Source organism: Chroicocephalus ridibundus, chromosome 3 (assembly GCF_963924245.1).
Source record: "Chroicocephalus ridibundus chromosome 3, bChrRid1.1, whole genome shotgun sequence".
NCBI lineage: Eukaryota > Metazoa > Chordata > Aves > Charadriiformes > Laridae > Chroicocephalus > Chroicocephalus ridibundus.
Window position 1 is genome coordinate 40,709,827 of NC_086286.1, and position 11,699 is coordinate 40,721,525.

The window sequence follows — 11,699 nt, forward strand, 5'->3', positions numbered from 1 at the left end:
TCTCTGGCAAGAATCATAGTGGCACAGGGATCTTGGTGGGAGGGGGCATTTACAACACTGCGAGGAGCAGTCAGACACTCCCAGGTTTAATCAGGTCAGGACTATACGATGTCAAACTGCCACCTGTAACCAGTCGTCAGAAATGTCTGACACAAGGGTCTTCAAAGTGGGATGCATACTGTTTCGTTAGAAGACAGAAGTTTTCTTGCGTTTAAATTCATGTGGAAAAACTGCAGGCTTACCCAATGCTTCGATATCGTTCTGAGTGCAGGAGCAATCATCCAAACTAAGGTCAATCAGAAGCAGATGGCCAGCATCTGTAGCCACTGCTGCCACCCCAAAGAGCCATCGCAGACTCTGATGGAGGTGCTGAGTGCTCACGCTGGGTCCTCCGTGATTCGCTATGGGTTCTATAGCGGTTACCTACAGGAAAACTACAAGTTACTATTTGAGCTCTTTGACAAGCTCAATAGAAAAAGTAAATACAGGAGCATCAAAGCATTGTTTGCAATTAGATCAAGAAAAGAGACAAAGACAAAAAAGCCCCGTACAAAAACCTGTTACTGCCTTCCATTTACTAGATTTCCTGCGGGTAAGTGACTTAACTTCAACTTACATGGGGCATTCTATTAGTACAGCTTAGCAATTTCCATTTCCTACTTCGCAGTAATTAACTGGAGGAAAACACAGAAAATCAGTTATACGCAAGAAACTTTATCGTATTCAAGGGGCTTAAGACAGACAAACACAACTACATCGAGGTCTCCCACCGCTCACAGCCCACCAGCACCGCGGTACAGTCTATGCCTTCTTTGACAAACGGGCGTTAGGATAAATCAGGGCTCGAGAGTCAGACGAGGCAGCGGCCAAGTTGCATGGGAGACACACCATTTCCATGGGAGCGAAACGTATTTAGAAAGCGTTGAAGGGAGAGACCAGCTTAGTAAAATTCACACTAGTCCGCATTTAGAAGAAAAGTAACAACCACATAAAGGAAAAGAAGCTTTAAATGCACACCAGCGCTTTCACGAATGTTGAGAAAAATGTTAAAAGCCAGCCTAAAGCAGCAGCTTCTCAGATAAAAAGGTGACTCCACCTAAAGGAGGAAGCGCACACTGCTCTCTCACGTGCCCAGCAGTCTGCACGCAACTGTCTCACAAGGCGAAGACAGACCTTTCAGCACACGTTGCAGCACATCCCAGGACAACACTGACTGCTAGAGCAGAGACACGAGCACACAAAGACTCCTGCGCTAAAGCTGCACGTATTTCTCTCTCTCAGTCACCCCAATACGAATGCTTACTACTAGTCATCACACTGTAGCATTACAAACAAACAAAACTCCACCTGTATTCTAGCAAGTCAAACCAAAGCAGCTGATGGAAAGCTGGCTAAGAAGTTAGTTAGTTAGTTGTTGCAGATTCTAAGATGATAAAAATGAATCTTGATGTTCTATTGACTGCCACCGATTCTTGTTTACATTAAGATAATGAGGCTAGGGGACACACATCATTTGAGTTTCTGGGTTACAGAAGACAGAAAACATCAGCAACATTACACCAGTGTGTCCCATCTACACAAACACACTAGTCAGAGAGCAGAGATTCAAGGACTGCAGGCTGAAAGGTGACCTCCCAACAATCTGTCAGATAACTCACTAGAGGCTCTTTTTTCCTCTCCTAAGTCAACAGAAAAATGTGTTCTCCTCAGCCTGCTTGCTAGGCTGAGATTCAAGGCAATGTGTCGAAGTCATTTACAGCACAACTATGGAATTCTGAGCCATTTTAAAGACGGTATTTCTGATGGAAATCAAGCAATTAGGGCCAAACAAAGGTGCTTTTCAATGCCTTTTTGCGGAAGGAGAGAATCAGGTAACTCTGTGCTCTACAATAAAACCAGAAAACTTGTTTTACTCTCAGTAAACTCCAACAATAATGGCACATTAAGCCCAAGATTTTACAGCAACACCGTCTTGACTGGATACTCTCAAGTGACAGGATGTTAACGCGCGATAGAAAAAATACCTCCTACAAAGAGACGCTCCAAAGCTTGTCCTAAAACAGGCCTACGCAGCACCTAACAACATCAAAGCTTCGTTTCTCCAATTAAAAGGTACCTACCCTCCCGGGAAGAACAACTGCTTTAACCACTCTTGAGAGTCCAAGGTCGTACAGACAGAGAACGCTTCCCTCTGCGTCTTCCAACCCAACCAGCAGTCCAGTTCTCTTCTCCCAGGAAAACTCCTTCACCACGCGAACAGTGGGAGGCTGTTCATTGACTCCACTGAAACGGTACGCAGAGAGCCGCTCTCCTGTCACACAGTTCACCACCTCAAGGTGAGGACCACGTGCCAACCACGCCAGGCCGTTTCTCCCTGTGAGAGAAAAGAAAGAGGACTGAAGCAAATGTCCAACGGAAGACTGAAAACAGCTGAAAAAAAATCACAGTGCCTGCCCCTTTCCTTCAATAAACGTACCTAGCAGAGGAAGACCGACCTACCTCATTCTAGTCAATGATTCAAAATCACCCGTTGAAATCCCCAAGCAATCCCTCCTAAAATTAACCACCTTGTTATTTTGCATTTGTACTTGTCATTCCCGCACCGAAGAATCTGGGTTGTTTGCGATAAAGATGACAAGGTCCTGATCGACAGCCTTTATACCATATTCGCCTTGGTTTTGCTAGAAATGATCTAAACGCATATGGGAATACAAGTCTTAGAGCGTAGAGGAAGAATCGAAGGCATTTTGTTTCACTGAACTACTGCCAGCCCAAAGGAAGTATGAGCTCAATTCCTGCATTTACACTCAGGTAGATAGATTCCACCTGGTCTTAACAGAAGCCTAGACCTCCAGATAGGCACCCAGCTCTACTGTCACATCACCTGGAAAGTCCACTTCAAAGTTTAACTATACTCACGTTTTAATATTAGCATTTGTCATCGCTGAAGCACCCTTTTTGTTCTCTCTCTCTAAACAGGATGCCTCTTAACAGCACCAACCTGACGCAGCTGATACGATGACCTGAGGCTTCAGGTAGCCTCCAGGCAAGAACAGCTTTGTACCGAGACCAAATTTAAAGGAAAATGCTCACCTCCAGAAAACCTCCCGCACAGCACAGAGCCGAGGGTTCCCTCATCTTCCCCAAGTGCCTGAAGAGTCACCTCTGGAAACTGCAGCAGACTGCTCGTTACCTCAGCTGTTAGCTCTTGCATTCTTCGCTGTAAATACAGGAAAAAATTGCACAACTAGACTCACGTCAGCCAGAAATATTCTTGAGAGTGACAGAAGTTTCATCAGTATGCAGTGAAAAATCCCCTAGACATCACCTCTAGCTCTTTTCCTTGCAAATAATGGCACTCGGGAGACTTTTTGCTCTCCCGGCAGAGCAAAAGGAGAATCCTTTGCTTTTCTGATGCCTGTGAGATCACCAACAAAAAGCGACCCAGACGTATCAACAGAGAAATAACAGGAAAAAGCCCAATACACTGAGTTCAAGTCTACTCACACAGGTTAGGAAGATGGGAGCTGAGAAAAATCAGATTTTAAAAAGCTTCTCAGTAACAGGTACAACTTTCCATTTGTCCTTTCCCTTGATTTCGTACTTTACCCTTTGTTACTTATTGTCAGTTGTCTTCTAGCAGCCAAAATTACCATTGGTCTTCACCTTAGGTACTTATGACTTCCAAACTATTTCCAAAGAAAGGAGCGTACCACGAGTCACAGGCTGAGGATAGATTTTTGCATTAAAAAGCTCCAAGAAGAATAAACATGGAGAAATTACATGTTCAAGCAGAATCACATTCAGCCAAGTCAGGGTTCAGGGATGTCAGTTTTGACTGACGGTAGTACCTGAAAATCCGTTTCAAGGGCCAACAATGCAATGGGCTTACTGACGAAAAAGCTAAAAATATGGCCAGCCGCAGCTGAAGAGATGGTTTCACAAAACATGCTGACTTCCCTGCCACCAAAAGAGAGGACTTGCCGCCGCCTCCCATCTCTCCATCTGCTCCTTTGTTCTACTACCGTACTCCTGTGGCTCACCTCGCACTGCCTTAACAGTGCCTTAGAGCACTTTAGGAGCCAAGTTCACTCCCTGAGCAGGCAGGAAACTCACCCAGAAAAGCAGGTGGTGTTCCACCAGCTTCGAGAGCTCAACTGCCTTGCAGAGACAACCAGCAAGCATAAGAGGTGGCACAAGGAAGGAGGCAGGACCACGCATCGGGAAGAAGGAGAGGGAATTTGTCCATCTCCTTTTTGTGGCAGTCAGCCCGGGCTGCTAGCTCATACCCGGGTGAAACGGCACACTCAGTTTGCAGGGAGGGCTAAAAACCCCTTCACTTTTAGAAAGGACACCACCCAGGACACAGTCAGGCATCTTTTAAGGCAACTTTTAACTCCCTCTTGCACGGAGAGACTCCCTAGCTCTCTGGGAAAGGCTGCAGCTGACAGGCGTCGTTCTTTCATTCCGCCAGAGGTGGAAGCTAAAGTGATTTCAGGGAAGGGTTATAAAAGGGTTTATAAAAGTTATACCAATTTTTGAATTGTTGTTCATGACTGGTTCCATGACATTTTCCCCAGAGAAACAGGAAGCAACTCACAAGCACTGGAGGAGCAGCAGATGGAAAAGTCACTTTCTGCACTCTCGTAGTCGTCAGGTTCAGTGAATTTGCACTTTGCCGGATTTTACTCCTGCAGAAAGAGGATTTAGCGAGTGAGTGAGCAGGTGATTTAGGGAGTACCACCGGGTCAGGTCTTTCCCGCTTAGGCAGAAAGCCTCCCCGCTCCCGGCGGTTTAGGCAAAAACCCTACATTTCATCCAAGCCCTAAGCTGTAGTCTAAAAAGCCACCAGCGTGACAGAGACGGTCTGTACCAGAATCCTACAATCGGCCTTTTTTCACTCAAGTGCAGCCTACAGATTGTCTTGCCGAGTTTGTGCAGATGCTCCACAAGCACAAAGCTACAGCAGAAGGTGAGACGAGGAAAGAATTTCAGCTCTCTACCCCAACAGCCCCCAACAGCGAAGACCCTGTGTCTGATGCAGACCACAGATGTGACATCCCTCTCCATGAAAAAACAAACAAAACCAACACAGATCAGAACTTGACGCTGGAGCCACTTTACCCAGCTACCTCCTGCGGTTATTCCCCAACACGACTATACTTCCCTTCAAGAGTTGCAGTCCCCGTCTACCGTGGCGAAGCTCGCAGCAGTTCCCAAAGGCACTTCTGACCTTACGCTCTTTTTTACCTTGCTCGGTGCACCTGGACAGACAGACGTAGGCGCTGAGTGTCTCAGGACAGAACATACACGCAGCCTTCCCAGCACAGGAGACAGTGGTGAGCAAGGCACTCCCAGCACACCACACCGCTCGCCTCTCCCAGCACGAATTCCAGAATCCCAGCACGAATTCCAGAATCCCAGCATCACAATGAAGAGAAAGGCCTTCCAGAATCACTGGAGGTCCTCTGGTCCAGCCCCCCTGCTCAGGCAGGGTCACCTACAGCAGGCTGCCCACGACCGTGTCCAGGCGGCTTTTGCGTATCTCATTCTGAAACATACTTTGACAAAGAGCAACCTGACAAGCCCAACTGCAAATGCATTTGCAACACGTGCAACAGGCCCGGCTTGTTGGTGACTCTCTCCTGCCAATTTAAGGCTTCTCTCCACCACACAAGTCAAGCAATACCACACCAGCAAAGCCTTGTCACCATTAGTTCTCCAAAACTGTATCCGACAGCTTCCTAGGTAGAAGGCACAAAATTAACAGAAGCCTGATTATGTTCGTTTCACTGTCTTAACAAAGCAAACCCCAGGCAGATCAATGCAGGAAAACCAGTTGATGCAGCAGGTGAACAAGAAGCTGTCCTCAGCAGAACAGGGTACGGTACTGTGTGCCCAAACGCCTGTGCCAGCTGCCAGCCAAGACCGATACAACCATCCAGAGGGAGCACCTGAACGACCCCGGTTAGCCATACACCCCACACAGGGCTCAGCATTCCCGACAGAATTAAGTCCCTAATTTTTATCAAACCCCCATCATTTTATCAAACATGATCAGGAAGCAATTATTAGATCTGAAAGACTGACGCCACGCTTCCTTTCTATTGGCAGAAGTTCCAGACCTGGAGTCACGGTTTATTAAGGAAGGGCAGAGAGGGGCGTGAGTAACAAATCTTAAAGATGACAAAAAGGGGAAAACATCAGACTCAGAAGACCAGAGGTTCATGGATCTGGCCGCAATGCCCGTTACTGGGAAACTCGCCTGAGCCACAGCAACGTACTGGTGCTCCCACTCCTTCCAGGCTTCCTCCGGACGGGACTCCCACGTGGCCTGTGTGCTCCGGATCCGCCACTCATTCCCAGCCAGCAGAAACTCTTCTCCCTCCTGCCTGCAATAGCCTTACTTACACTGGGTTTGGGCTTTTGTCTTGATCAGCACTTGATAAGGGAACTGACTCTGAGCAACTGGATGTGCCCACGCCAGTGCTGCACATGAGGACAGGGACCATTTCTCAAAGGCAGAGCTTTTCTTCTCAAGTTTTTAAAAGCAATGTGTCTGTGGAGAAAAAAACCAAACAGAACACCTTTGAAAAAAAATCCCAAGTCACAGATATTAAGTACTACTCCTGTATCGCCAGGCAGAAATGCAGCGGTGCTGCTAAGATGCCTTAATAGAGCAGAGCACCAGCTGGCCAGCAGGCAGTAAGGGGAGAGCAGCCGCTGTCAGGGAGCGCCCACCCCAGACAAGGCTTCTGGGGGTCTTGGTTCACATGGGCCTCATCTCCGGGTCAGATGGAGTCCTAATTCAGACACAACAAGGGGGCTGCGTTCATCGGCACGTGAAAGCAATTCAGCTCTTTGCAGGACTGAACTGGTGCGGGAAACGTTCAATCTTCTGCTCCTGATATCTCCTCGTAGCCAGGCAGCTGCAGCCACGCGGTCACGGAGCCATGAACCGCATTGGGACAGCAGACATCTAAGTGCCTGAGCTCTTTTCAGGGGAGCTGGAATAAGAAGGAATAATTAGTGCTGGAGTCCCAGCGAAAGCCTGTCTGGAAGGACTGCAAAGAGGGCCGTTTTCAGTTCTGAGCCCCAGAAAGGCCAGGAGGAGAGAGGGAACCTCCTCTTGCAGAAGGAGACGAGGGACTGGGGAAGTGGCCGGGAAGCAAACTGCTCCTGGGCAGGAAGGAATAGCTCTGTGTGGCACTGTCGCTGGGATCCGGCATCGGGAAGCAGAGACAACCAACGCCTGGCAGCAGGGGTCATCTGTACGCTCTACGTTTCAACTCTGTGCTGCATTGCCGGGAGAGAAAGGGAAGGAAAGAAGCTGAATTAAGTCACGCACACGAGAGAGACCCAGAATTCTCAGGAAAAAGAGCTACCTCCGTCACATAACTTAGCTGTCAAAATATACGCCGTGCGTTAATAAGAATACAGAATAAGCTCTTAATATGCTGCCCTCCCTTATTGGCACATTCACCCTTTCCTTCCTCCTCAGCTGTCAGTCACTTTGAGCTGGTATCTCTTCTCATTTTGCCCAGCACCTGACCGCAATTGGCACCGAGACCAGAGCGGGAAAAACTATGAAAGTGTGCCTTTCAGCGTATCGTCAGGTTGACAGAGTTCCTTCGTAACAGAGGTCTGCTGGAGTCTCGGCTGCAGTCTGTGAGCGTATCAAACGTATTACCTGCCATTGGGTTTTGAAGGAGGTTTTTAAAATTAGTTTTAAACCCTACCAAAAATGAGATAGGGATTAACATGGAAAAGATGACCATAAAGTCCTTAAACATAAAAGAAGAATCCTAGTGTCTTAGCAATCTGGCTATAAACTAACTCTTTTTAGCAGGTTAGCAATTTAGGAGAAAGAGAGACAGACAGATGAGAAGACAGAGGTGGGTTTTGTCAAAGTGAATACTGAAGGTGCTCAAATCCTGGTAACTCTGCCTTACGCTAGCACCAACGTAAAAAAAACCCTCAAAACCACGTCGATGGTATTGGTACAAGTAACAGTTGAAGAATCTGTCCTTAAATTTGTTCAAAACAGTAAGAAAGTTAGCATTTGAAGAAACTCAGGTAAGCTGTTTGAAGACTGTCAGCACTTACAGTCAACATTTTGACACGTGCACGTTTTCTATTTGTATTCTTCCATCTTTCATTTGATAGTACTTGCTTTAAGAAAAAATACCTCTTCAAAGGTGCTGGAGTATACAGTTAATTCACCCGAGACAAAGAGGACCCTGTGGGGGTTTCATCTTATTTAGGAATGCAACATCTGGTGCACAGGACCAACAGTAATCGCAGATTACAGGAAACAAAACTACTTGTTTTATAATACTGCCTCGCTTTATGTAAAGAAAACGGCGTTTACATAAAACGATGCTCTTAGGTCCAGGCAGCACCCACACACTTCAGCCAACATGCCCAGAAGGGTCACGTTAAGAGAGCATAAAGGATGATTTTCAAATTACAATGAGCAAAAAAGAAATCAGTGTACACAGAAAACTAAGATTTGTTAATACGGAAGCAAAGCGACCTCATTACCTGGTCATTATAGATTTCCAGCACGTTGAAAGTGTTCTGTAAAGACAAGAAGTAATTAGAAGGTAAAACAGACAGGCAACAAACAGCAAAAGCTAGGCTGTGTATTTCAGCAGCTTAAACATTAAGTTTCTGCCCCATGACTTTTCTCTTCTCCCTGTTGCTTATTCTGTGTGCCTGCACTTTCCATAGAACCAAAGCAAGCACCATGAGCTGCGCTGGAAAACCCGTGATTTCAGCAAAAATCCGGTACTGGTAAACCACTCTTAGAAATCCTTTTGCTCTGAAACAGGATATTTCACCACATCATTCTAGTAAGAAGCCATTTGCTACAGATAGGAGGGTTTTAAAAAATTTAAAACGGTGTTTAAACTTTGAGAGAAACTAAGGGATTTTATATCTTCAACATTTCCTACTAAAACTGTTTTCTCTTATCAGAGAAGACTTTCTAAACTCCATCGTAACATACGTTTCAATACACCATTTTATTGTATTTTTGTTGTATTTTCCCCTAGCCAAATGTGCACGAGGAAACCGCTAGCAGACCTCAGGGTGGGCTAGCCAGTGAGCAGGAGGAAAAGCCATCTCTGGAAAGATGCGGTGTCTCAGCCAGAGGTCAGAGACGGAGCCCAGAATTGGGGCACAGACGACAGCTGGGCTCAAGGCTCTGCTGATCCTCTGGGGCTCTGCAAATGTGGCTGCGTGGGGGAACCTGCAGAGTGACAGCATGCCTCTGGTGTCACTCGTGAGCTTCAACTGCAACAAGCCAGAGAGGCGGCTTTCTGTGAGCTGCCCCAGTGCAAGATGGCAGGTGGTAAAGGCACGGCCCCGTCTCTGGCAGCCTGCGTAGCCAGCCGCGTTGCTGTCGTGCATGTGTGTGGTGCACCCTCAGCCTTGCTACTGGCCTGACCTGCAAACGGGAAAGCAGCAGCCGCATCCAAGGGTCTGGGACAGAGACACCCCCAGGTCTGGGGTGCACCAGGCCGGGCTCCTGCCGCCAGGAAGGACGAAGCCCCGGCTCAGCAGATTTGTAACAACCCTTCGCTACTTGGCAGACACCGGCATCAAGCTTTAAGCTTCGCAGTATTAAGTTCACCAACGCCAAAAAGAAACCTGTTCTGTACCAGGAAGACTACGGAGAAGAAGTAAACGACTCGTGAGACCCTATGGATTGGTTTCTGCCCGTAGCTTGTTTTCCCCACCAGAAATCAACAACAAAGCTATTTACGAGTGGTTACATGGGAACTGATGAAATTGCAGCAAACAATTTTATTGAAATAACAAGCCTGAGAGTAGCGTTCCACGAGGGGAAGTTCTGATGGGGGATTAAACTGCTCGGTTATCCTCAGACATATTTGCACACCGGGCATATTCTTGCAATACGATCCAGGCTTTATCCAGTGCACTTCCAAAAGGAGAGACGAATTTTATTTCCACCGGTGGAGGTGACCAAGAGCCTCCTTTTCTTGTGGTCCTGAAAAGAAAGAGAAGTATCAAATTGATTTTTTGATTACCAACAGTATTCAGTAGAGGAAAACGTTTTGCAATGTTGGAATTACAAAATCGATGCCAAAGAATTATTTATGGGCTTCTTTGAAGATAGGGTCAAGGCAGAAAACATACAGAAACAAGCTTCCTTTTGCTTTCGTTCCTTACCAGACTGTCCCAAGCATTCTCACTCAGTATTCGCGTGAGCTTTTTGAGCGCCCCCACGCCCTGATTTTAAGAGGCAACTCTCCCCAGACGGTTTTCCAGAAGGAACCGGAAAACACGGCCAGAAACAAGACGTTCTCTTTACTCGTCGTCTGACCCACTCCTGCCTTCTATGGGGAACTAAAGACCGTAAGAGCGTGGTTTCGTAAGGTGGAATGACAGGAGAGCACGCCATCATTGCAAAGAGTAGCACCCACTTGGCCTTTCCTAGCCCCTCCCTCTTCTGGTTCCAATAGAAAACTGAACCGTGAAGTGGGGAAAACGGTGCCCAGGAGACCAGCAAGCTGGACAGGCTCGCAAAGTCAGAGCAGAACTGTACCGCCAAGTGAGGAAGAGCAAGTGAGGTGGCCAAAAGCTGAATCGCTACCGTTGTTTCTTAATGACTGCAAGCTGGCTCTGTTCAGGGGAAGAGTGGGATTCTTTCCCCTTCTCAGACACTTTTTCAAGCATTTCATGAAGAAGTTTAGCACTTTTCTCATTTTGCTCAGCTATTGTCTTAGTCATTTTCTCCACCGCCTCCGGGCCGGAGCCGTGGCGTTTGCCGGGGCCCGTGTGGGGGCAGCCCATGCCGCTGGCGGCGGTGTCCCTACGGCCGGGCCGTGGCTTTGGCCTGTATGGGCGGAGGCGTGGCTTTCGCCGGGGCCTCTGGGCGGCGCAGCCGCCGTGGGCCTGGCCGATGCCGGGGCCGGTGGGGGGCAGCCGATGCCGCTCGGGCTGGTGTCGGGGCCGGTGGCGTTGTTTGTGCCTGTGTTGCGGCTTGGGCAGTCACCTGAGTTGTTTGAGTTTCTGCTGTAGCTTTCCGTGGGGGGGTTGTCTGAATTCCTACTGCAGCTTTCGGTGGCAGGGCTGCCCGAGTTTCTGCTGTCTTCGGCTTTGGCCCCGGGGTCTGAGTAGCAACATCACATGTCACATCATACTCACTCCTGCACCGATATTTAACAATAAACCAGCCCTGCAACACACTCGGGAAAACCGACAACAGGATCACGTACGAATGAAAGTAACCTTCACTCTCGAAACGGCCCGAAGGTTTCTCATCCCGATTCTGTTACTGTCGCTTTGGCATCATCACCGAAGGGCAAAGTCAACTTTCCCCAGGTACGACCAAGAGCGTAATGAGGAAAAGAATCCATCCCGAAAGTGTAATTAGGAAAAGCCTCCATCACGAGATGCCCAAGATAGGCAGGCAGAACCGTTATCCAAGCAATTATTTTATACCTCTGAAGGCAAACCCACGCCAACGTGGCACGCTTAGACCACCGCGTCCAAACACAAACGAGAAACAGGCCATGCAATATATTTGACCGCTTAAACCCCACTGCATCCATTAACTTCATACAAAGCTCTCTAAAGGCACGATACCAGATTTCACGTAAGACCGACATGCTGTGAACTCTCTGTTCTCCCTGAACAAGCTGGAATTCAAACTATTCAGGCAATCTATC

General features: G+C 47.8%; 1 protein-coding gene across 1 annotated transcript in view; it reads right to left on the reverse strand.

Annotated features, from left to right (window-relative positions):
- Positions 1-3,214, reverse strand: part of LOC134512965 (protein ELYS-like) — a gene marked incomplete at its 3' end in the record, with an annotated part of 30,398 nt that extends 27,184 nt beyond the window's left edge. Inside the window, exons 1-3 of the mRNA XM_063328891.1 lie at positions 3,094-3,214; positions 2,121-2,374; positions 243-423 (exon numbers count right to left, since the gene is read on the reverse strand). Coding sequence (XP_063184961.1) covers positions 243-423; positions 2,121-2,374; positions 3,094-3,214 — 556 coding nt within the window. The remainder of the gene's footprint in view (positions 1-242; positions 424-2,120; positions 2,375-3,093) is intronic.
- Positions 3,215-11,699: the final 8,485 nt, after the last annotated feature.